Source organism: Poecilia reticulata, chromosome 19 (genome assembly GCF_904066995.2).
Source record: "Poecilia reticulata chromosome 19, P_reticulata-male-v2, whole genome shotgun sequence".
NCBI lineage: Eukaryota > Metazoa > Chordata > Actinopteri > Cyprinodontiformes > Poeciliidae > Poecilia > Poecilia reticulata.
The window spans coordinates 2,854,562-2,878,409 of NC_088848.1; the positions used below are offsets into that span (position 1 = coordinate 2,854,562).

A 23,848-nucleotide genomic window follows, 5' to 3' on the forward strand; every position below is an offset into this window, starting at 1 on the left:
TCCTTCAGCTGTAACTTCAAATATTCTCATTATACTGAGCAATAAACTGAAAAAAAATGTAATTGCTGATTTTTATATTGACATTAATGCATCTGTCAGTGATTATTACTGCATCCTAAGTGGTTGGGACTGGGGGGGTAAATCTCTGCATGCTGAGTGTTTGGACATCCTGGAGGTCATGACCTTGTCAGAAACCAAACGGTGGAACAAGTGAGAGGCTAATGCTAATTATGAGACGCCATGTTTGCCAGGTGAGCAACGGCTGGACGTTTTTCTGTTGCTCTGTCTGGGCTGCAGGACTTTTGAGCTTCAGTTGCATCTAGAAGTAACTCCTGTTGTAATTTTTGTCATGAATTTAAAGCCGGAGCCTCCCACCAGGCTGCTGCTCTCAGACATTTTCCTTCTCGTTATCAGATCACTTAAAATGCCTTCGATATCTCCGGCCTGCTGCTGAACATCAGCTGTCACTCTCACCGCTTCCAGGCTCATTGAAGAGGCAGAGGAAAGTGTTTCCCAGACACAGAGCGCCAGTTTTTAACATAATTAAGTAACATAGTGTTATCAAAATGCAGCTCTGGAAAAAATGAAGAGCCCACTGCAGTGCAGCTCATTTTCCATCAAATACTGATTTCTGAGTTAAAACATTAGTGTTGTTGTTTCTAAATGAATATGAATTTGTTTTCTTTGCATTATTTCAGGTCTGAAAGCTCTGCATCTTTTCCTCTATTTCTCATTTTCTGTAAATAAATACTAAATTGTTGCTTTGAATTTCACAGACATGTCAGTAGTTCATACAATAAAAGAACGATGTTCATTTTACTTAAAACAAAACATTTTAAGTAGAGAAACCAATCATTTCATCTTATATTTTCCAGAGTTGTATATTAAATAAAACTTAAAAGACATTTTACTAAATAACTTAACTTGAAAGGGCTGCACAGTGGCGCAGTTGGTAGAGCTGTTGCCTTGCAGCAAGAAGGTTCTGGGTTCGATTCCCGGTCTTTCTGCATGGAGTCTCCATGTTCTCCCTGTGCATGGTGGGTTTTCTCCGGGTACTCCAGTTTCCTCCCACGGTCCAAAAACATGACTGTCAGGTTAATTGGCCTCTCTAAATTGTCCCTAGGTGTGAGTGTGTGTGTGCATGGTTGTGTATCTCTGTGTTGCCCTGCAGCAGACTGGCGACCTGTCCAGGTGACCCCGCCTCTCGCCCGGTACGCTAGCTGGAGAGGCACCAGCAACCCTCCCAACCCCACTGAGGGACAAGGGTGAAAGTGGATGGATGGAACTTAACTTGAAATTGCGCCTCTGTCTTTTTAAAAACTCCAGCTCTTTCTGAAACTCCGCCTTCAGGAAGTCGTCCCAACATGGCTCCTCTATTAACCCTTTAACAACATTTTTACCAACATTTCACTGAGAAGCAGCTCCTACAATGAGCTCCGCTAATTGCTGCTGGCTAGTCTGAAGGAGCTGAGTGGGGGAGTTTGAACAGGAGACTGAAGGACGTTCAGGAACGGATCAAGGCGACACCCAAGGTATGCTTTTGATGAAAATTAAGCTAAAAAAGATGATTTTTCCCCTTTAAATGAAGCAAAACCCAAAATGTTTTCACTTATTTCAGCTCAGATGATATGAGATGTTATTTTTTTTCCCCCTGCAGCTGTATTAACATAGCTGCAGGTATATTTAGTGCACCAGAGACCCACTTTCTAAAAAGAGGATATGTGAGGAAAGCGTGGAGCTGATTCAGTGCAGCGGCAGAGTTAAATATAATTTACCCATCTGGGAAAATGTGTTTAGTTTTCAGTCTAGACAAACTAATTAGAGATCAGGAGGATTTCCAACATCCTGCAGCAGCTTCAGGTGTTTCCCTAAAGGTGTTCCTGTTTCTCTCACAACAAAGGTTTAGGTTTTAACGTATTACGCTTACTCTATAAATAATAACAGAAAAGGTTCAAATAATCATGTTTCTCTTTTATTACCATTTTACGTAATTGATTTTTCTCAATATGAGGGTCAAAAATAGTAAAAAAAAAAGTTTTTCTGTTCTTTCTGAATTCTTAAGTCACAATTGATTAAGAATGAACATGAGTCATAATTTTGTCAAGACCAAAACGGACGTAAAAGGTCCAGAAGCCGACGTTGCAAATGTTTTCTATATTTTTGCTTCCTTATCCTGATGTTTGGTGCCATCAAATATCTGAGATCAACATTGTGAGGGAACTTTCTTTATAAACGGATCTATTTCAGCAGTTTTTAAGAATAAACGGAAGATTTAAGATCGTTCCACAACATTGTGAGCTGATATGAAATCCAGACTTTAACCTCATTTTTTCTGAGTAGTTATAGCTCCTTTGTCAGATATTTTAACCTGATTCATGATGTCAGACAGATCAGATCCTATTTAGATGATTCCATCATTCAGGAAAGTAAAAACAGAAAAAATAAAAATGTTTCAAAGAACTGCGTATGACTTGTGATTACTTATTAAGTGAAACAGTGAGTTTTTTCATCTTAAAGGACAATTATTTGATTATTTAACGATTCCCATTCGTCTCTTCCTGAGGTTCACATCAACGTTACTATAGGAATAATTTACAAACATTCCTAATATTCGAGACATAAAGATAACTCATAGTTAAATGAAACACAAAATGTCAATCAACTGCTCAAATTACAAAAAGACATGAGAAAAAAACTCACCACACGAACTGAGTTCAACCATAACAGACGTAAAATATACTGAAAGAAAAGTACAATAACAGACTTTAAATATAAATGTAATTATTTCATCAGGTTGATATTAAATTATTCTGCAAATACAGAATTTCTGTAAAATTGACATGATCAACCATCACTGTCATTCCAGAAGGCAACATATTCCAAATTTATCCAGTCATAACAACCCAACTTTGATTCTTTATTTCTTCATTTCTGATGATTTTGGTATTTAATGGTCAGAAACATAAATTTAAGATGCAACGATTGAAGATTTCTGACAGACTGCACACATGAAAAGGCAAATATTGACATTTTTATCGTCATGAAGCTGCAATATTTGATTATTAATTTACTAAGACAGAGAGCAGCTGCTTTATTGTAAATTCCTGAGCCACAAACCCACACAGAGCGAGCGGCAGAGAGGCGGTCAATGCCAGGGTGAGAGCGAGGGAGGGAGCCTGGAGACGAAGAAGAAAGACGGGGCTCACAGAGAGTTCAGTGTTTCAGCACCGAGGAGCCTCAGCGTAGGTAGAGCGTTTCAGACTCAGTCAAAACAAAGTGCAGCAGCAGCAGCAAACAGAAAAAGCTTCACAATTAAAAACCTATTTACCAGCAGAGTGAGGGCTGACCGGAGCCGGACCTGACGGGATGCTGTGAGGAAGGGAGAACGCCCAGCGATGGAGCTGAAGGACGGCGGCAGGCGGCCGCAGATGCTCAGGTAATCAGAGTCAACACGAAATACCTAAATGTTTTAAAAGTGGGAGGAATATTTTAAATGAAATCTCATCAATAAATGAATATTTCTTTGTGTCTGAATCATATTTAGTCAGATCAGAAACTTTTTTCACGTCTGCATGTTGGACTCTTACATCTGTAAATGAGAAAACCTCCCAGCTTTACTGTTGAATGTACACTGCTGAAAAATAAATAAATAAATAAAGGGAACACTGAAACAACGCAATATAACTCCAAGTAAATCAAACTTCTGTGAAATCAAACTGTCCACTTAGGAAGCAACACTGATTGACAACAGGGACCCTCGTCGGGTCAATCAGTGTTGCTTCCTAAGTGGACAGTTTGATTTCACAGAAGTTTGATTTACTTGGAGTTATATTGTGTTGTTTAAGTATTTTTTTGAGCAGTATATTTTGATTTTCTTTTGACATTCGAAGCATGAAGAATGGTGGCGATTGGCCAATGTTTAGTCAAGAGAGAAAGCTTTATTTTCCAGCCTTTAAACGTATTCAACATGCTCTGTGTGCGTCTTCACATGATGCGTCCGGGCATCACAAAGCCCACTCTGTGTCGCACACAGACCCCCATTTTTCCTCCCCTCCGTCCCTCGTTAGCATTTCCAGTCTTCTCCTCTCCCAGCCGGAGAACTTGCCTGATTACGGAGAAGATTTTCCAAATATTTCACAACTCCCACACAACCGGTGGCTACAAAGTGGTTAGCTTCTCCTCGCCCGTCTGACAAAGAGCCGATTGTTTGGTCGGATCGACCCAAAGCCTCCCCGGTTGGGGACTGTGTTCTGGGCTCACAGAGGCTCTGGATGCGGCCAACCTTGTCGGAACCTCGTGGTCTCCCGTGAAGCGGGTCGGGTTCAGTGTTGGGTTTCTCTCGTGATGTTTTTATCTTCAGCTTCATCTGTGGCGAAGTGTCACGAACCAGGAAGTCTAAATTTAAAACCGGTTTCAACAGGTGTGACCCAGGAAAACTTCTAAAGAAGTACTTTTCTAGATTTGTTAATGTATAAACCAAAGGAAATGTAGGAATGGAAAATAATTTATGCAGAATTAAAAGAGACTACACTGCAAAAACACAAAATCTTACCAAGTATTTCTGGTCTAGTTGCTAGTGCAAATATCTTAGTACACTTGGAATAAGACTAACTAACATAAAATAAACTTTTCAGCAAGATATATGCTCCTGTTTGTTTTGGGTAAATAATTCATTAATATTGATGAAAAAGTTCTGGTTCTATTGGCAGATAAACTAACTTAAAACATGGGAAAAATGTTTTGTTACAAGTGAAAACAATCTGCCAGTGGAACTAGAACTGGGTTGCTAGGTAACGGCTGGGCTTGGCTGGGGTTGCTAGGTAACGGCTGGGCTTGGCTGGGGTTGCTAGGTAACGGAGTCAGTGGGACTAGAACTTTTTTTTGTCAATATTAAGGAATTATTTACTTAAAACAAGCCTCTATATCGAGCTATAAAGCTAGATACCACCTTGCTTTTTTGTGGTACAAAATTCGGACAGGTTATGACTACACAAAAATAAATAAATAATAAAATAATTTATGTGATATACATGTGTGTAAATCATGTGAGATGAAGCTGCATTAGGTGCAGCTTGAGTTCAGGAGTTTAAATAATTTAGGATTTGTTTACTTAAAACCAGCCTTGTAGCTGCAAACTTACCTTAAAGTTAGTTTTGCCTCATTTCCAATTCTACTAAGATATTTGTACTCAAAATACTTGGTAAGATTTTGTGTGTTTTTGCTGTGAAACATCAGCTGCATGTCTGACGGGAATCAAAAACCTTTAAAACCTTGAATATCCCTCCACTCTGTTCATGTGTTCACGTTTTTTTGGGCCCTCAGCCGTTTGGCAGCGCCGTCCTTTGCTCCCAACCCCCCCCCCTGCCCTCCTGCTGCCATATTGGTTTTCACGCGCTCGCAGCCCCTCCCTGTTACCACGGAGACGCAGCTGTCACCTGTCGCTGCCATCATGCCAGGGATGCGCTCCGGCCGGCTCGCGTCTCAGAATAGAAATGTGGGAGAGTTTCGAGCAGGACGCCGAGCCCGCGGCCGAGGGAACGGACAGTTGACCGGAGGGAAAACGTCTCAGCTGGGCGGGAATGTGGAAAATGTGTGAGTGGATGGGAGTGACGGACTGCTGGTCCAGATATTAGTCAGAACTGACCCACTGCAAGCTCGCGTGTTCCTGTCGACTTTTTATTTTATCTTTGTTTTCTGCTTAACACTGTTACTTTCTTTCATTTGTTCATTTCCTATCAGAATGGACGACCAGGACAGAGTGAGCCAGGCGTCCAGTGTGGCTACGATTTCTTACTTTCCTGTCATTAAGGTTTGTTTGTTTTTATTTATTTGCATGCATGATTTGGCAAACAGGAGAATAACAATGTCTCCCTCCAATTTGGGCAGGAAAGTGATGGGAAGGTGCAGACGTTTGGGAAAAGATGCCAGGCTGCTAAAAGAGACCCCAACTGTCCGGTGGTCATCAGGGGCTGGCTCAACAAAAAGGTACGTCTGGGTCACGCAGCACTGGAAAAACTATTTATCCTCTGTAAACTTTATCACATGACGTCAAACCGAAAAAATAAAATCTTAGCAAATATTTCTGGTCCAGTTTCTAGAGCAAAAATCTCAAAAGTAACTTACAAATAACTTTCTGACAAGTACGATGTAGGAGTTCGTTTTAAGTCAGTAATTCCTTAATGTTGGTGAGAAATGACCAGATTTACTGCAGATTATTTTATTTCTAATCAGGTTTTTTTGTCTGGTTGTAAGTGAAATAATCTGCCAATAAACCTGGAACTTTTTCCATGGCAATTTTGCGAAATATAAAAATTTCAATGCAGTCAGAAAACCCCCCTCAATGTAACACAAAAAGTTTTATCAAAAAATTTGATTTTTTTTTTCCCATTAGGCCAATTTATTTTTGTAATTCCAAATTGTGTAATTATATGTTTCAGTTATTATTAATCAATGGCAGCTTTAATTAAAGGATCTCAGTGTTTCGGCTGTTTTGCTGATTTTTTTTTTTTAGTTTGTTCCAGATCAATGGAGCATAAAAACTGAATTTTTCTGCTTCTCCATGTTTGATTCTTGTATCAAGAAATAGAAACAAGGAAAAAAATGAAGAAAAATTCTTACAAAATCCAGTTTGTGGAATGAAACAAGCCTTGCAAGATGAAGCCAAACTTAATCTGTTGGTTCTTCATGTAAAAACGTTTGAACTCACCACTGGCGGCAGCATCATGCTGTGGAAAGCAGAGGCTTTTCCTCACCAGGATCATGGGAGCTGCTCAGACTTGAACAAACTGTAAGAAACATGAGATTTCTGGAGGAGTTTAGTTAAATTTGCACCACTCTGTTGGTCTGTCGCATAAAAATCCCTGTAGAAAACACAAAGCTTCATAAAATGACAAAATCTGAAGAAGTTCAATAAATGTGAAAACTTTTGCAAGGCGTTTTATCTCCATGTGTCTTTGACTCGCTGCTCCTGCAGGACAGCTCTGGTCTGAAGCTGTGGAAGAGGCGGTGGTTCGTCCTCTCCAACTACTGTCTGTATTACTACAAAGGTAGGGAGCGAAGCGCCTGCAGCTCGGCGCTGTGGTTCTGACCCGCACGTCTTCTTCCTTACTGAAATGCTTTCTGTCCGCAGACAGCAGAGAAGAAACCGTGTTGGGAAGCATCCCGCTGCCCAGCTACAAAATCCTGTTCTGCACGCCGCGAGAATGCAAGAACCGGAAGTTCACCTTCAAGGTAGCAAAAGCTTCGTTCCTCACAGCTACACGGATGTCAGGGAACGAGGTGTAAAAGTTCAGGAGTATGAGAAACGAAAGGGAAGAGAAACGAGTCGACAGGTTGGTTGGTTTGGATCAGGGTCACCAGCCTTTCTGAGACTGGAAGCTGCTTCATGGGTTCAGAGCAGCACCAAGGGCGACGTGTTGATACAGACGTACATTTTCTTCCTTTATAACAATAATACATCTACATATTTATGATTACAAGCTGCCTGATCTTATTAATGTTAAGGATTTATCACAATAGTTATCAGAATAGTTGGCAGATATTGTTAATCGTTATTATGGGATCAGAAGTTCAATCAATCAATCCATCCATCCATCCATCCATCCATCCATCCATCCATCCATCCATCTTATCCGGGGTCGGGTCTCGGGGCAGCAGCTTCAGAAGGGAGGCCCAGACTTCCCTCCCCAGCCTCTTCCAGCTCCTCCAGGAATCCCAAGGCGTTCCCAGGCCAGCCGAGAGACATAGTCCCTCCAGCGTGTCCTGGGTCTCCCCTCCTCCTGGACATGAACTCCTCACCAGGGAGGCGTCCAGGAGGCATCCTGACCAGATGCCCGAGTCACCTCAACTGGCTCCTCTCGACGTGGAGGAGCAGCGGCTCTACTCTGAGTCCCTCCCGGATGACCGAGCTTCTCTCTCTAAGGGAGAGCCCTTAGAAATAGATAAGCAGAGAGTGTGATTCTAATTAATCAAAAAGTGTTTTTATCTAAACAGGATGTCGCTTACGCTCATATGTGAATCAAGGCAGGTGAGCCGATACTTTTGACAATTTAGTCTAATTACATACCAGACTAAAGAGTAGAAGGTTTCAAAAATATTGCATCTGGTCCCAATAAGGATCCTTGTGGGACTCCAACAGGACATGGGATCAATCTTTATGAATTCAGGGAGAAGCTACAGGGCTCCTTTGTGTAAATCAGTGGTTCTTATCTTGGGTTCGATCGAACCCCAGGGGTTCGGTGAGTCGGTCTCAGGGGTTCGGCGGAGCCTCTGCTGCGGAGGGAAAGACGAACAAGAAGGGTTTGGTGAATGCGCATATGCAACTGGAGGGTTCGGTACCTCAAAAAAGGTTAAGAACCATTGGTGTAAATAAAGCCGTCTGAAACATTCATTTGTACGACTCTCCATTAGCCTGATAAATGGCCGACCAGCAGGGCCCAGACTGTGACCAAGAGCAGCTTGTAGAGGATGTATTGTATGTGAATGAAAATGGTTATGGGGATGTGCTTCCAATCTGGCGTTTGTGTTTATATGTATTTTTTGCTTTTATGTATTTATTTATGGCTATTGTCCTTTCTGGATTTGCTGTGCTTATTGTTCTACTGCAGTTTTTGCCTCTGCTTCCTAGACAAATTTCTCCTACGGGAGACTAATAAATGATCTTATCCTCCAAACACACTGAGCGTTATTCAACATACGAGGTTTAATCCGCCGTTCCTGTGAACCCAGGTGGTGCACCAGGGGATGCGCTCATATTTCTTCAGCGCTGACACTCAGGAGGACATGTTGGGTTGGGTTCGAGCCCTGAGCCAATCAGCTGCGATGGAGCCAGACAGCACCATGAACAGGTATGACGCAGTTCAAAGTCACCATGACGTTCAGGATGACGCGAAAACAGCCCTGCAGGCGAGAAATGTACGATTATCGTACCAGACACATTAAAATTATCGTATTTTGAGGGAAATGATCGTCATAACTAAAATAGCAAGTCTATTGATGCGCTATAAGTACGGAATAGAGTCATCCGCAGACCCACCGTTCCGTTAGGCTAAAGTGTTAGTTTCTTTTTTTTCCTTTTCATCACTCATGGTGTGGGCGCAGCGGACTATTCAGCCAATTATGGTCGTTGTTCCGAGGCAAACGCATACACGTAGCTCACGATTGATTGGTTGGAGTTTCCAGCCAATCGTGTATCTGTTTCCGGTGAGAGACGCCTTCAGGGTCACAAAAAACTCTGAAAGACAGTTGCGACAGGCTGATAACAAACGCACATGCACGGAATGGTCAAATGATTGATTATGGCCTTTTTGGGGATTATTGATCGTACATCGCACAGAGGGCAAAATTATCGTACAAATACGATAATTATCGTACACCTGGCGATGCTGCACGAACAGCTTTTTATGCAAAAACTCTGATCCGTTTAGGCGTTGCTCGAGTTATCAAGATTTTACGCAGCTTGGTGGCAGCAGTGAGTCCATGGACTTCCCCAGATCGCCCACAGAGGAGGAGAGTCCGGCGCAAAAACACAAGCATGTCAGCAGAACCCTGAGCGAACCGGGTCAGCTCAGCGGGAGGGCGGGGAGGTCACAGTCGGAGCACCGGGGGAGACGGAGCGTGCATTACCGGAACAGGAGGTCAGTAATCTCAATCTCACATCCGATTTGTTTTTCTGGGAAACTTCCAGTTTGGTATTCCGCTTTCTGTGATGCTTCAAAGCCCGTCGAACCGAACCCCAAGTCCTCCGGATCCAATCAGGAGAAGAACTGCTTCAAACAGGGAGGACGATGCTTACGATGAAAACTCAGCGCTGGCGGCCATCGTGGGGTCAGGGTCTTTGGGTTCGAGGGGACAGCTGGGCTCCCGGCCCCACACCCCGGTGGGAAGGGTCGACATTCGACCCCACGATGACCCCGTCACTGTGTACTACACACCTGCCTCCCCTAAGCTGGAGTTCAAGTCTGCTCCCACCACCCCGGTCACAGAGAGGTGGCAGAACCTCAGCAAGGTCAACACTGTTAATGCAAATTACCTTACACTGTAAAACATTAGACGGTGGTTTAACTCGAAGTTAAGGCAACATGAAAAGTGTTTTGGTTTTAACTCAGAAATGAAAGTTCATGAAGTTGATTTAACAACAAGAGACAAGTTGACATTGTTTTTTAAGATCATTATTAATCTTGATTTGTGAGTTTTAACTTAATGCTGCAGTTTAAACCAAGTAATTATTTCACGAAACAGGAGTTATTTGTCCCCATGGATTTAACCATGTCATATTTAGTGACGCTCTGTTGTTTCTCTTTTGTTTCTTCGCAGCCTGCAGCCTTATACGGATCTGTTCACCACACACCAAGTGGGAGAAGACCTTTAGCTAAGGTGAAAACATGACAGTGTTGTGCAAAAAATAAGCAGCGAAATATCCAAACTAATGTGCAGCAGCTGTTGGGGAGGCTACAGAATAAAAAGCCAAAAAATTTTAAGTTGTGTTTACTTTAAAAAACTTCCCATAAAACCATAAACATGGGAGGTTTTAGTCGACAGTTTGTTTAGCCTGATGTAAAAAGTTTTTATCTGATTTACATCCTGTGTTTTCCTTCAGAGCCACTCCACGGGCGCAGATTTACTGCCCCCTTTGCCCCCTGCAGCGAGGGCAGCGCATGTTTCCAACCCCTCCAAACAGCCCCGCCAGCTTCACGTGCCGGTCTCTGTGCTTCCGCCAGCTCTGGTACAGCCGCTAGATGGCGCCAAACGCACCCGGCATTTTGCTTACTTTAACTTTATATATATATATATATATATATATATATATATATATATATATATATATATATATATATATAATTTGCAAAGTTGCAACAACACAAATTAAATTTAAAAAATATTTATAATATGTTTGCAGCTTGCTGAGGCTTACGCAGCTCAAGTTTTACCCTTTAATACTGATATTAAAGGGTAAATATAATTTCAAAATCTGTCCAGAGTGTGGGATACGTAGGATTGTACGTATTTGCGTTTAAAGAATGATCATTAAATAAAGATTGTGAATTGTTTCCAGGTGGCTAAGTCTGACCAGAGGGATTTGCAGCCGATACGACCTCTTGAAAGTGATGCAGATGTGAGTATTCCCAGTTCAGCTGCTTTGATAGATGAATAGTTATTTATCTCAGTGGACATGAGCCTGAGTTTTTCTGCTTCAGGCCGTATTGACGCGTCTGTGTGGGTGTGACAAGCTGCTGCAGTCTCTGTCTGTGGAGCTCACCCAGCTACAGATGGATAAGGTTAGTAATCGTCTCCAAATCTAATCAAACTTATTTACAAAGTAGCTTTAAAACAACAAGATTGACCAACGTGCTGCGCAGCAAGAGATAAGATATAATAGAAATCAGTAAAGTGACTCTAAAAGGCCTGGAAGTAAAAATGTGTTTGAGCCAAAATGTGATAAAAGCATTGATTACTGCCTTCAGGAGAAAATAATAATTTCCTAAACTGCTCAACTTGGCTGCTTATTTTCAGGAGAAAGTTCATTTTTACTCTTTTACTTTGTTGACAGGGTTTTTTCTTATAGGTCAGAGGCATTTTAACATGGATCTATTTACAGATTTTTGATAATTATTGAGTCAATAAGTAATATATTTAATTAAATTGAGCCCAGGGGTTGGATTAAATAAGTTTTCACTTCTTCATGCTCCTTTTCAAACAGGAAAAGTAGTGGAAAACAAATATTTTTTTCTTGGTTAGGCATACACACGTTTTCTGTGTTTTACAGATTGCTTGTTTTTTCTTGTTTCTGAAATAAATCAAAATTCAGAAAATCTGGTCCCAAGCCAGAGTGTGTCCTTCCACTCAGGGGGGAATATACCTGAATACAAACAAAAACAGATGTTATGTTTTTGTTTCTTTTAAACGGCAGCAGGTCAAGTGAAAAAAAGCAAACATCCAGGAATGGAGCCCTGTGGTTCACCAGAGAGAACGGATCTGTTTACCTGCAGAATTTTGTGACATATATGTTTAGATGATGCCAAATGTAAAAGAAATGTGTCGCTATCATCAATAAATCAATTAATCGCATGATAAATTAAAACAAACCCAATCATTTCCATGGGTATGATTTATCGTTTTTCTTTTTTTTTTCTCTTTCTACCAAACTCGGGGATAAAAGTTTTCAGTTTGGTGTTTTGGTCTCAACCAGCCCTTATTTTGAAGGACAGTTTTGTTTACAAAGACTTGAAATGTCTTTTTTAAATTTTATTTTGGATATTTAAGATGTCTTCCAGTTCCAGTGTTAGATGTTCATCAGAATTTAAAGTTTATTGATCTTTCAGAACGTGTTATTGCATCATTACCATTGTGTTACTTAAAAATGGTCTCAAAACATCCATCCATCCATTTTCTTGCACCCTTGTCCCTCAGTGGGGTCAGGAGGTGCTGGTGCCTCTCCAGCTAACATGCCGGGCGAGAGGCGGGGTCACCATGGACAGGTCACCAGTCTGTCACAGGGCAGCACAGAGACACACAGAACACACAACCATGCAATTTAGACAAACCAATTAACCTGACAGTCATGTTTTTGGACTGTGGGAGGAAACCGGAGTACCTGGAGAAAACCCACCATGCACAGGGAGAACATGGAGACTCCATGCAGAAAGACCGGGGCCGGGAATCGAACCCAGAACCTTCTTGCTGCAAGGCAACAGCTCTACCAGCTGCGCCACTGTGCAGCCTTCTCAAAACAACAATTTATCGTTTATCGGAATAACAGCAGAATTTTTTATTGTGACTCGGAACTAATGAAAAACTGTTCAGGTTTTAGTGAGTTTGGGAAATGAGACGTTTCTGTTGCAGGACAGCGTCCAGTGTGCGCTGGAGGTGTCCAGGCTCCAAGTGGAGGAGTGGCGGAGCCAGGGGCCCCGGGCCCTGGAGGAGGCGCTCACCCAGAAGGCTTTGCTGCAGGAGGAGTTGGTTACAATCCGGGCCAGAATGTGCGACGTCTCACTGGTGTGTAACAGAGAACAAGCTGTGCAGATGTTTTTGCAGTTTTTTCTTATCGTGGTGTTTCTGTGTGAAGGAAATGGAGCGAGTGTGGAGTCAGTATGAGAGGATGGAGAGTGAGCTGTCCGTCATCCATTCGCACCTTCAGCACATCTCCAACTTTGGAATGCCACAGGTAATTTTATGCAACTCTTATAGTCTGACTGGTATTCTTCATGTTTGGACATCAATCAATCAATCAATCAAATTTTATTTGTATAGCACATTTCAGCAGCAAGGCATTTCAAAGTGCTTTACATAATTAAAATAAAAACAGCATGTGACAGTGAATAAACAGTTAGAAAGACAAAGAGAATTAAAAAAGAGGTTAAAGAAGATAAAATCATTAAAACCCGCACCCCTTGTAGGACTTCAGTTAAACGTCTCACACCTCAGAGTTTTAGTTAAAACGCCATTTAACAAGGATTCTCACACCTCAGAGTTTTAGTTAAAACGCCATTTAACAAGGATTCTCACACCTCAGAGTTTTAGTTAAAACGCCATTTAACAAGGATTCTCACACCTCAGAGTTTTAGTTAAAACGCCATTTAACAAGGATTCTCACACCTCAGAGTTTTAGTTAAAACGCCATTTAACAAGGATTCTCACACCTCAGAGTTTTAGTTAAGATGTCATTTAACAAGGATTCTCACACCTCAGAGTTTTAGTTAAAACGCCATTTAACAAGGATTCTCACACCTCAGAGTTTTAGTTAAAACGCAATTTAACAAGGATTCTCACACCTCAGAGTTTTAGTTAAAACGCCATTTAACAAGGATTCTCACACCTCAGAGTTTTAGTTAAAACGCCATTTAACAAGGATTCTCACACCTCAGAGTTTTAGTTAAAACGCCATTTAACAAGGATTCTCACACCTCAGAGTTTTAGTTAAAACGCCATTTAACAAGGATTCTCACACCTCAGAGTTTTAGTTAAGATGTCATTTAACAAGGATTCTCACACCTCAGAGTTTTAGTTAAAACGCCATTTAACAAGGATTCTCACACCTCAGAGTTTTAGTTAAGATGTCATTTATCAAAGATTCTCACACCTCAGAGTTTTAGTTAAGATGTCATTTATCAAAGATTCTCACACCTCAGAGTTTTAGTTAAGATGTCATTTATCAAAGATTCTCACACCCCTAGATATTGATTCGTTTAACTGGGACGTTTTCCGGGGGATTCTTTACATAGACAGTGTGAAAGAGAAATAAAAAGAAGTTAACTTGATGAAAAGTAAAGATAAAAACATTAAAAACATCAAAGACATCAAAACCCACTCTAAACCTAATCTAGCCATAAGCAACTCTAAACAGGTGGGTTTTAAGTTGATATTTAAAGGCACTCAGTGTTTCAGCTGTTTTACAGTTTTCTGGAAGTTTGTTCCAAATTTGTGGTGCATAGAAGCTGAATGCTGCTTCTCCTCATTTGGTTCTGGTTCTGGGGATAGATCAGCTAAAATAAAAATAAAAACTTGTTTGTTTTAATATAACGCTGAAAGATCTGCTGTCCAAACTATCCTGACGTCTCCCTGTCCGATCAGGAGCAGTGTCAGGCTCAGAGGGAGCTGTGGATGATGGAGGACATCCTGGACGGGCTGAAGGTCAATCGGGATTATTTCTGTTTCCTGCTGGGACTGCAGACACATCACAGTAAGAATGATCTGCTGCTCAGACACACGTCGGCTGTCCCTGTATTAAAACGCAGCGGCATTTCTTAGAGCTGCTTATTAGCAGCACGGAAATAGCTGCATTCGTTGGTCCTTTTATAGATTATCAAATAAAAATTTGACTAAATGAAATATCGGTCATTTCTGCCATAACAGCTGTATTACTACCAATATTAAAATCGACTCACATTTTCATATTTGTGCATCCTCACAATTACTTTTCTGTAGTTTAGAAAATTCACCTGCAACCACAGCAGCTCAGTTTGTAAGTTAACCTGGACAGAAATTATACAAAAATCTGATATTATAATCAATTTAATAACAAAGCAACATGCTCACAAAGACACTTCTGAAAAAGGTTTGGAAAATGTTGGGAAACCAGAGTTTGGTTTTCACCGACTTCCCCCCAGATCCAGCTGTTCAGGCTCAGCTGAGCTGCAGACGTTTACATGAACAAACCAAACAGCCTGAAGGCTTCGAGCCGAGAACCCGCCGAGGTGAGGAGCCGATGTGGTACCAACGGTTCTCCTACTGATCAAAAAATGAAGGAGAATTACCTCAAAATGTCCAAATCAGAAGACAAACTGATAAAAAGGAGTTTGTAATGTTGCATAAAGGTTGCAGAATCTGTCGAATGCAGCCATGATGCATGTAAAACGAAGGTCTCCCTGCTTTAGATTCAGCTTTTTTAATTGAATTTCCACAGCAGAATGACACTAAAAGTACCAACAACGTTTTTATATCTAATTTTTTTCTTGTCATTAGGTTGAAAACAATCTGCTTTTCTTTTGCCAATATTAGCATTGGTGTCTCTTTTTCCAAAATAATTTTTAAAAAGTAGAAATAAAATGGAGGTTCTTTAAAAATAGCACATGTCCCATAGTAGATGTATATTAAAAATTTAAAATTGTCTTTTATCATGTAACACTCTGTCTCTGAATGAGTTTTATTTAGCTGGACTGGGGCCAAAATGGCTCTTTGAATGGTGAAGGTTGCAGACTGAGACACAAATGGACCCAGAGAGTCGTAAACGAGACGTTTTCTGTCTGCAGTTTTCCAGTTTTTGCCTCCTGGATCTCCTGCTTCACCCCCAGACGGGCTTCCAGCCGGACTTCCAGCCGGACTGCCAGCAGTAAGACGCTCTGCTCTCCCTGTTTATGCACAACTTCTCTTTAATCCATCCATCCATCCATCCATTTTCTTGCACCCTTGTCCCTTAATGGGGTCGGGAGGGTTGCTGGTTCCTCTCCAGCTAACGTTTCGGGCGAGAGGCGGGGTCACCTGGACAGGTCGCCAGTCTGTCACAGGGCAACACAGAGACACACAACCATGCACACACACACACTCACACCTAGGGGCAATTTAGACAGACCAATTAACCTGACAGTCATGTTTTTGGACTGTGGGAGGAAACCGGAGTACCTGGAGAAAACCCACCATGCACAGGGAGAACATGGAGACTCCATGCAGAAAGACCGGGGCCGGGAATCAAACCCAAAACCTTCTTGTTGCAAGGCAACAGCTCTACCAACTGCGCCACTGTGCAGCCTCTTTAATCTATTCAAGTAGATATTTACAAACCTGTCTGCTCAGGTAACCTGATGAAGTTCACAGATGTTCTCTGACTAAATCTGGTGATTCGTCTGTTTTTTGTAAAGCTTTGACTTGTTAATATCAAATTCACTCAGTTCTGACTTTCATTTAGGAAATATAAAACAAGAGAGCAGAAAAACATTTTAAATAATTTATTATCAGAAGGAGGCCATGATTAGCTTTTAAGCTGTTTCACATCTGATGTTAGTAGATTGCACGGCTTGTCATGGAGAGGCTTTTTTTACAAGAGGAAATAGATCTGTGAACATCTGCATGAGGATATGTTTATTTATTCGTTGTTGTTTTTTTAAATAGCCCAAAACAACAGCAGATATCCAGGAGCTGAGCCCTGTGGTGCACCCAGAGAACAGCAGCCTCACATTTCCTCAACCTGTAAAAACTCGTTTAGTAGATTTATATGTTTCGGTTTTTCTAATTGATATCAAATTTAAAATAAAAATAATAATTACACACAACTAGAACAATAGTTTTGGTTTTACTTTGGGAAATCAGAATGAGAAAAGTAAAGATTATATATTAGAAGAAGAGGCGATGATTACTTTTGAACTAACTTCAGGATCTGATGTTAGTGAGTAAATGCCCCTGAACGTTGGTTCTGAGAACAACTCAAACTCGAAACATTGCCATACTCTCCTCAGCCTTCCTGTTAGTCTTGCTCTCTCTCACCTTTGAGCAGCCTGAAGGAATCACTGACATGCTTCTGAATGTCATAGAAATAAAATGTTCCTTTTGAATAGCGTTTCTTACATCTCTGTCGTCATGTAGCATTCAGATGTTTCCCCGGTGAGTGTTTCATCAGTGTGTGACAGACGTCTGCAGGATTTGGAGCAGGAGCCGCCGCTGCGCCCTCCGTTACCCCTGGAGCTCCAGGAGATCCAGCAGGCTCAGGACCCGGGCCGTGTGTGGCCAGAGTCTCCGTATGAGGTGGGACTTTTATCATCGTTCATCACCAGAGGAGGCAGATAAACTCCGGTGCGTTTAACGTGTTTCTATGTTTCAGAGAATCTACGAGCATCCTGCTGATCCTGCCAACAGGAGAGGAACCATCCAGCCTGACCTGCTTAACGTGAAAGCACAGAGAGATGCAACTGGTTGGCACCAACACACACACCAGCAGAAACAAGGACACTTTGATTCTGACGTGTGCAGAGTGTTGATATCTATTAATAACAGCTTTCATGTATTTTTCATTGCGAAATCCTAACCTGCGTTCATTTGGGGAGGATTTTTGTTCCTCTTCTGAACTCAAACCCACTTTCCATGGTGTCTCATGTTGATTATTTTTCTTTTATATTTAGAATCCCAGTCTGGTTCAAAGTGGATCCCACCAGAAACAGCCAACCAGCCAACAAAGGTTTCATTCTTCTTCATTTCTGCCATGATAATCTGTGAAGTGGGCCAAAAGACGCTAAATATAGACGCAGTAAAAGCTGTTTTTTTTTTCATTGCAATCACAGCCAAATTCAAATTCTTTAGTTCTCCCATCCTCACTGCAATTAGGGCATGTTGCAATACCAGCTATAGACGAGAGGGGGCGCCAGAGGCTCATGTTTCAACACAACCTTACAGCTCAGTTCCCCGGCACCCCACCCTTTACTCTCACACACACACACACACACACACACACACACACACACACACACACACACACACACACACACACTGCTTTTCTTGCAGTTTTCTACAGAATGCGAGAAGTAATTCACTTAAAACATGCTTTAAACCACAATTATATATTTCAAACAGCTTATGTTCTCTTCCTAGAAGATGAAAATGAAGATGAGTGAGGCAGAGCAGATTGAGAGGATGAAGAGGAATCAGGAGAGGTTGGCTAATAAGAGGAAACCTCCAGTGGCGACTCCAGGACCCCAGAATCAGAGTTCAGACACAAGACAGGAGGTTAGGCCCACAACATGTCGTTTTGAACCCAATTGAGATATAAATATATGTGATATTATGTCATAATTTAATGATTCAACTCTAATTTGCCAGGCGCCGTTTCCCTTGAGGGTGACCCGCGTTGTCACAGCTGTGCTTCCCTCCTCGCTCGTGGCCAGAAGAGTTTCTGTCGAGGATCCTCCAGCTGAGCTCGACGTTCCGCTGCCCGAACAAATCCTGCCGGAAATGCAGCAGAAACCGACGGAACCGAGCAAAACACTCCTGAGCAAACCCGCCAGGCGGCTGCTTACGGAGAGCCTCGACTCAAACCAGGCCGCCGGCGAGCCGCACCAGCAGCAGACTGCAAAAAAGGCCAGCAGGAAACACCCGTCGGCGTCCAGGAGCTCCAGGATGGAGCCGCTTTTAGAAGTGAGCAGAGGCGACGGATCAGAGAGCCCGAGAAGTGAAGCTCAACACCTGACGGGGTCAGGAAGAGGTCAAGACAGCGCAGACGTCAAGGTGAGGAGGGAGCCGTCCGCTTCATCTCTGCAGGTGTGGATGAAGTGCTCAGCTCTAGTACTTCAGTACAAGTATCGATACTCATGGTAGCACCGTACTCCGCTACATGTAAAAGTTTACTCAATGACAGTCAGCCTTTATTGTCATTATGCTGAAAACACAACAACATTTACTTCAGTACAACAACAAAGAACAATAAAAAAGACAAAAACAACACAAGACATCAGTAGACAGACGCCTGAGGCTTCTTTTAGATGAGAACACTGCAAAAACACAAAATCTTACCAAGTATTTTTGGTCTAGTTTCTAATGCAAATAGCTGAGTACACATGAAGTAAGACGAAACTAACTTAAGAGTAGCTTTATAGTGAGATACAGAGGCTTGTTTTAAGTAAATAATTCCTTAGTATTGGTGAAAAAAGTCTAGTTCCACTGGCGCTGTTACCTAGCAACCCCAGCCAAGTCCAGCCTGTTGCCTAGCAACCCCAGCCAAGTCCAGCCCGTTACCTAGCAACCCCAGCCAAGCCCAGCCCGTTACCTAGCAACCCAGTTCTAGTTCCACTGGCTGATTATTTCACTTAAAACATTTTCCCATGTTATAAGTGAATTTATCTGCCACTGGGACAAGAATGTTTTCATCAATAATAAGGGATTATTTACTTAAAACAATGGGCTGTACGTCTTGCTGAAAAGTTTATTTTAAGTTAGTTTGTCTTATTTGAAGTGTACTAAGATATCTGCACTAGAAACCAGACCAGAAATACTTGGAAAGATTTTGTGTTTTTGCAGTGAAAAAAATAACAACTTGAGGGGAAAAATTATATCTCACCTACATCTGAAAGTACTAAAAAGCCCAGATTGTATTTTCTACACTTAAACTCCTTTAATTTACTTAATAAGCTAAATAAAAGTCCTCTAACCAGGCAGCTGAGGGGTCGTCGGCTGCTGACTTTGACCTGACTCCCGGTGTGAGCTCAGAGCAGCGCGAAGCCAAACTCCGACGAGTCGAACGGATACGAGAAAGAGTGATGAGAAGGTGGGTTTGCTTTGGGTGAGATGTGCAGGCACGCCCTGCGCAGAAGCAAACGTCCACAAATTGTTTGTCGTCCGTTTCTCAGCGCAGCCAGAGAAAGTTCTACATCAGACAGTCAGCGTCCAATCAGGAGAGAGAGGAAGGAAGTTCACCAGGCTCGCTCTGACTCGGCTGAAGGAAAATGGCCGACAGCAGGTACTGGAACTGACAGAACCACAACAAACAGAAAATAACTGAGTTACTGACAAATGATTCCCTCTTTCCAACCTCCAGGTGGTCATGGATGTCTGGATGATTTAAGCAGATCAGGAGATCTTCAAGGTGCAACGCCTCAGAGTTGTCATGAAGTTAAATCTAAAAGTCGGGTCCAGACTGAGAACAGAGCACAGCACAGTGGGAGAGCAGAAGCTGCCAACAATAAAAGCAGACGCTCAGCGTCTCCGTATCACATCTCATCCATGACCGTCTACCAAAACGACGGAGCCAAAGGATTCATAAGCTGCAACGATGAGGAGCAGGAAAACCCCGAAGGACTCGCTGCAGAAGACAGAGAGGAGAAACTGAAGTCTTCCCACCTGAGAACAAAGTGGTTCCTGTCGACGAACCAGTGGCAGGGCTTCATACCGCTGCAGATGGAGCCGCTGTCTATCGAGGAGAACGAGGAACCCGACGCCCAGCCGTGCTCTGATGACGCCAACGACCTCAACGAGATGTCGGCGACGGTGACCGAAAGCCTGGAGAAGATGAAGGAGAACCACTCGCTCTTCTACAAGATCGCCTGCGACATCAGCATCTCCGACTCGGACATAAAGAGCGACGACCAAACGTCCTGCAGACCAGAGGAGGAAGAAGCGTTGGTCATCGAAGAACCGGCGAGGACCGGCGACGTTGAGGCGCCGCCTCATTTAGAGAGTTTGGATGGAAGAGGAGCAGCAGCTGAAAAGAAATCTCTGGAGTTAACGAGAGAAATGCAGGTGGATCCAACATCTGATCCAAGTGAACTAAATCCAGAAGAGCAATTAGGGCGGGGAGATGAAGTAAAAGTTTCAGAAACGGGAGCTTGTGTCCTGGAGACGGATTCTACTCAGGCACTGGAAGGCCACACAAAGACAGAGGAGAAACACCGTGTGAAGAAAGAGTCCGAAGATCTGAACACAAAGCAAGAGAGATGTGAGGAAACAAAGAAACGTTCCAGAGGAAGTAAAGAGACGAAGACGGATGAGGAAGACCGAGGAAACAGACGCTCCATCGGTGGAGCGACCGACTGCGATGGAGGAAGAATCATCCGGAGCGCGTCCTTCGGAAAGCCGAGGGTTACGGTCCTGAGGACGAGTTTGTAGATCGAAGGAAAGACGCCGTTCCATTCCGACCAACAACTTCATGGCATTTTATTTGGATTTTATATGACAGACCAACTCAAAAGAGGGTATAAGTTTAATTTTACAAACACAAATCTGAATATTTGACCCCAGAAACGTTTGGTACGTCTGGAAAACCTGCAGAGATCCAGAGCTGAGAGGTGAATCTGTTCACAGGACGAATTTATGGAAGAGTGGTGAAAAGAAAGCCACAGGAAGTCCAAGTTCCTCTGTCTAATGCACAAAATGCTACGAGTGGCAAAACACTAACTCCTGGCCATCCCTACAGCAAAACCAGGTGGAGGGAGCATCATGCTGTGGGATGTTTTACTTTCAGCAGGTCAGAGGAAACCTGTCAGATTATATGAAAGAACAGAAGCTCGGGACAGAGATATTAAACAGATTGGTTTGACTCAAAACTCGTTAACATGTTAGAACGACCTAGTTAAAGTCCAAAAGATGTTTGGTAAGATTTGAAAATTGATGTTTATGGGAGAAATGTTCTAAATCATGCAGTTCTTTGATTTGGTCTTTATCTAAAATCCCAATAAAGATGAAGTTTGAGGTTGACTGAAATAGTTCAGCGGGTGTGAATACTTTCCCCTGGACATGATTGGACTGGGCCCAGTTGTGAGAACGTATAGCAGCAGAATAATGTATAACCATCAATAAACTTGAATGTTTTCATTTTACAGAACATAAAGGAGGATGTTGGTTGAAATCTGTCACCAGAAATCTTATTTATTCAAGTGAAATTGTGTTTTTTGCAGCTAGACAGGTGCAATCATGTATCCTATTTAAATGCTAACACCTCCATTCCTTCTAATGTATGCGTCTAATACTCACTGCAATTATATTTGATGGCTGTTTCTGTTGGCAACATAATCCTGTTTTTATCACTGTGAAAACTTGTTTTTTGTTTTTGTATCTCAGATGTCCTGAATAATATCGATGATAATAAAGCAGCAGCGTTGTGCACGCCGCGGCTCCGGCTGCTGTCAGAGCTTCACGTTTCCGCCTCGTCGTCTGCCAGTTCCCACATGTGCTGTAGGGTGCAGCTCTCCGCGGAGACCCGCCGCAGAATTACATGGAGCTCCTGCGAAAAAAAAAAAGAAGCCTTTGTCACTTTAAATCCTCAGCGTGTCTCAGCCGATGACATCATTGTCTGAGAACACATTACATCACCCCTTCCCAGGCTCCCTCTCTCCCCCTCTCCCTCACTCTTAAAGACCGCACCACCTCATGTTTACTGAGCTCCACACACACACACACACACACACACACACACACACACACACACACTGATCTACTGATCTGTTTGCAGATGCATATTTATGACAATAGCTTTAATGTATGAGCTGCTGGTGAAGTAAATACGTCTGTGGCTGCATGAAATATATCCATCCATCCATTTTCTTGCACCCTTTTTCCCTCAGTGGGGTCGGGAGGGGTGCTGGTGCCCATCTCCAGCCAACATTTCGGGCGAGAGGCGGGGTACACCCTGGACAGGTCGCCAGTCTGTCGCAGGGCAACACAGAGACACACAGGACACACAACCATACACACACACTCACACCTAGGGGCAATTTGGAGAGGCCAACTAACCTGACAGTCATGTTTTTGGACTGTGGGAGGAAACCGGAGTACCTGGAGAAAACCCACCATGCACAGGGAGAACATGGAGACTCCATGCAGAAAGACCGGGGCTGGGAATCGAACCCAGAACCTTCTTGCTGCAAGGCAACAGCTCTACCAACTGCGCCACTGTGCTGCTGGTGAAGTAAATACGTCTGTGGCTGCATGAAATATATCCAGTTACGTTTTTTTGCCACGTTTAAATGTTGCCTTCTATATTATATGTTAAAAGAATAATACTCGGAACAGAGTAAATGAGAGTTAATTTCATGCTGCAGAACAGGAGAAGGATCATTTAGGATGTGAGCTGTTGCGAAAGGAAGAAGTGTTTGGTTTTTTTCACATGGCTCTTTGCCCAGGGCATCACTCTGCTTAGGGGCTCTTGAGAAAACTGAACTACAGCTTCCAATTTGACTCATTTCTCCTATATTTAACGTTTACTGCCACATTGTCTTTAAATATTTAAAGGTTTATTTAACGTGTGAAAACACCAAAAGAGGTTTTTATTTAAGGTTTGAAATTCAAAACAAATGGAGAAAGTTTTTGTCCTGTATCAGGATGTATCATTAGCGCTCCAAATCAATATCTGTCACATCATATCACCACAGTGACGTCTTTTAAATGAGCTTAAATTACTTTTGTATAACACAAGTTTGGACATTGAGCAGATAAAAATAGTTTAAGTTTTTCATTTAAAAAATCCCATTTTTTAAAATTGGTTCTAAACTTCTTGAATCTTTAATTGGTTGCTGTTCAGACACAACTCCCAAATATTGTGTTCTGTATTTGTTGCATGTCATTTTGATGTTGAAATTTGTAGTTTATATTTTTTCCTGATTAACCTTAAGATGGAAAAAAACAAACCATTTACAAACATGTAATTTAATCAAAACTGGAAAATTCAACCACACTTGAAATGTGAGTAGAAAGCAGAAGTTTCAAGAAAATCACATCCTGGGTCCAGTAATGATGAATATGAACCTGTATCACTAACCAGTTATTGACCATAAATCACAGAGGATGAATCACTGAAACACAGACAGGAGCATGTTGAAGCACGGTGGTGGCAGCAGCATGCTGTGGGATGGATGTTGCGTCTTCAACAGGGACAACAAAA

General features: G+C 42.3%; 1 protein-coding gene across 8 annotated transcripts; it reads left to right on the forward strand.

The window, feature by feature from the left end:
* Positions 1 to 3,184: 3,184 nt before the first annotated feature.
* Positions 3,185 to 22,105, forward strand: plekha4 (pleckstrin homology domain containing A4). Of its 8 annotated transcripts, none has more exons than XM_081601071.1 (25): positions 3,185 to 3,246; positions 3,332 to 3,436; positions 5,740 to 5,809; positions 5,887 to 5,985; positions 6,974 to 7,046; positions 7,130 to 7,230; positions 8,728 to 8,846; positions 9,426 to 9,635; positions 9,718 to 10,006; positions 10,315 to 10,374; positions 10,598 to 10,723; positions 11,054 to 11,113; positions 11,196 to 11,276; positions 12,841 to 12,993; positions 13,064 to 13,162; positions 14,569 to 14,677; positions 15,747 to 15,826; positions 17,074 to 17,232; positions 17,309 to 17,399; positions 17,607 to 17,662; positions 18,073 to 18,207; positions 18,301 to 18,705; positions 19,629 to 19,741; positions 19,824 to 19,933; positions 20,012 to 22,105. In XM_081601071.1, the coding sequence occupies exons 2-25, from the start codon at positions 3,396 to 3,398 to the stop codon at positions 21,076 to 21,078; spliced, it is 3,906 nt and encodes a 1,301-aa protein (XP_081457197.1). In that variant the 5' UTR covers positions 3,185 to 3,246; positions 3,332 to 3,395; the 3' UTR covers positions 21,079 to 22,105. The 8 variants fall into 8 exon arrangements, with proteins under 8 accessions (XP_081457197.1, XP_081457196.1, XP_081457198.1 ...); XM_081601072.1 differs by having other exon boundaries at positions 3,224 to 3,242; XM_081601070.1 differs by having other exon boundaries at positions 3,211 to 3,436.
* Positions 22,106 to 23,848: the final 1,743 nt, after the last annotated feature.

What these genes read in the sequence shown, in the direction of transcription:
- plekha4 (XM_081601068.1), top strand. Translation starts at nt 5,450, where the DNA reads ATGCCAGGGATGCGCTCCGGCCGGCTCGCGTCTCAGAATAGAAATGTG. An exon ending in GAATGTGCGACGTCTCACTG is followed by an intron (nt 12,994 to 13,063) that starts GTGTGTAACAGA and finishes TTCTGTGTGAAG; the next exon opens with GAAATGGAGCGAGTGTGGAG. An exon ending in AAGACAGCGCAGACGTCAAG is followed by an intron (nt 18,706 to 19,628) that starts GTGAGGAGGGAG and finishes TCCTCTAACCAG; the next exon opens with GCAGCTGAGGGGTCGTCGGC.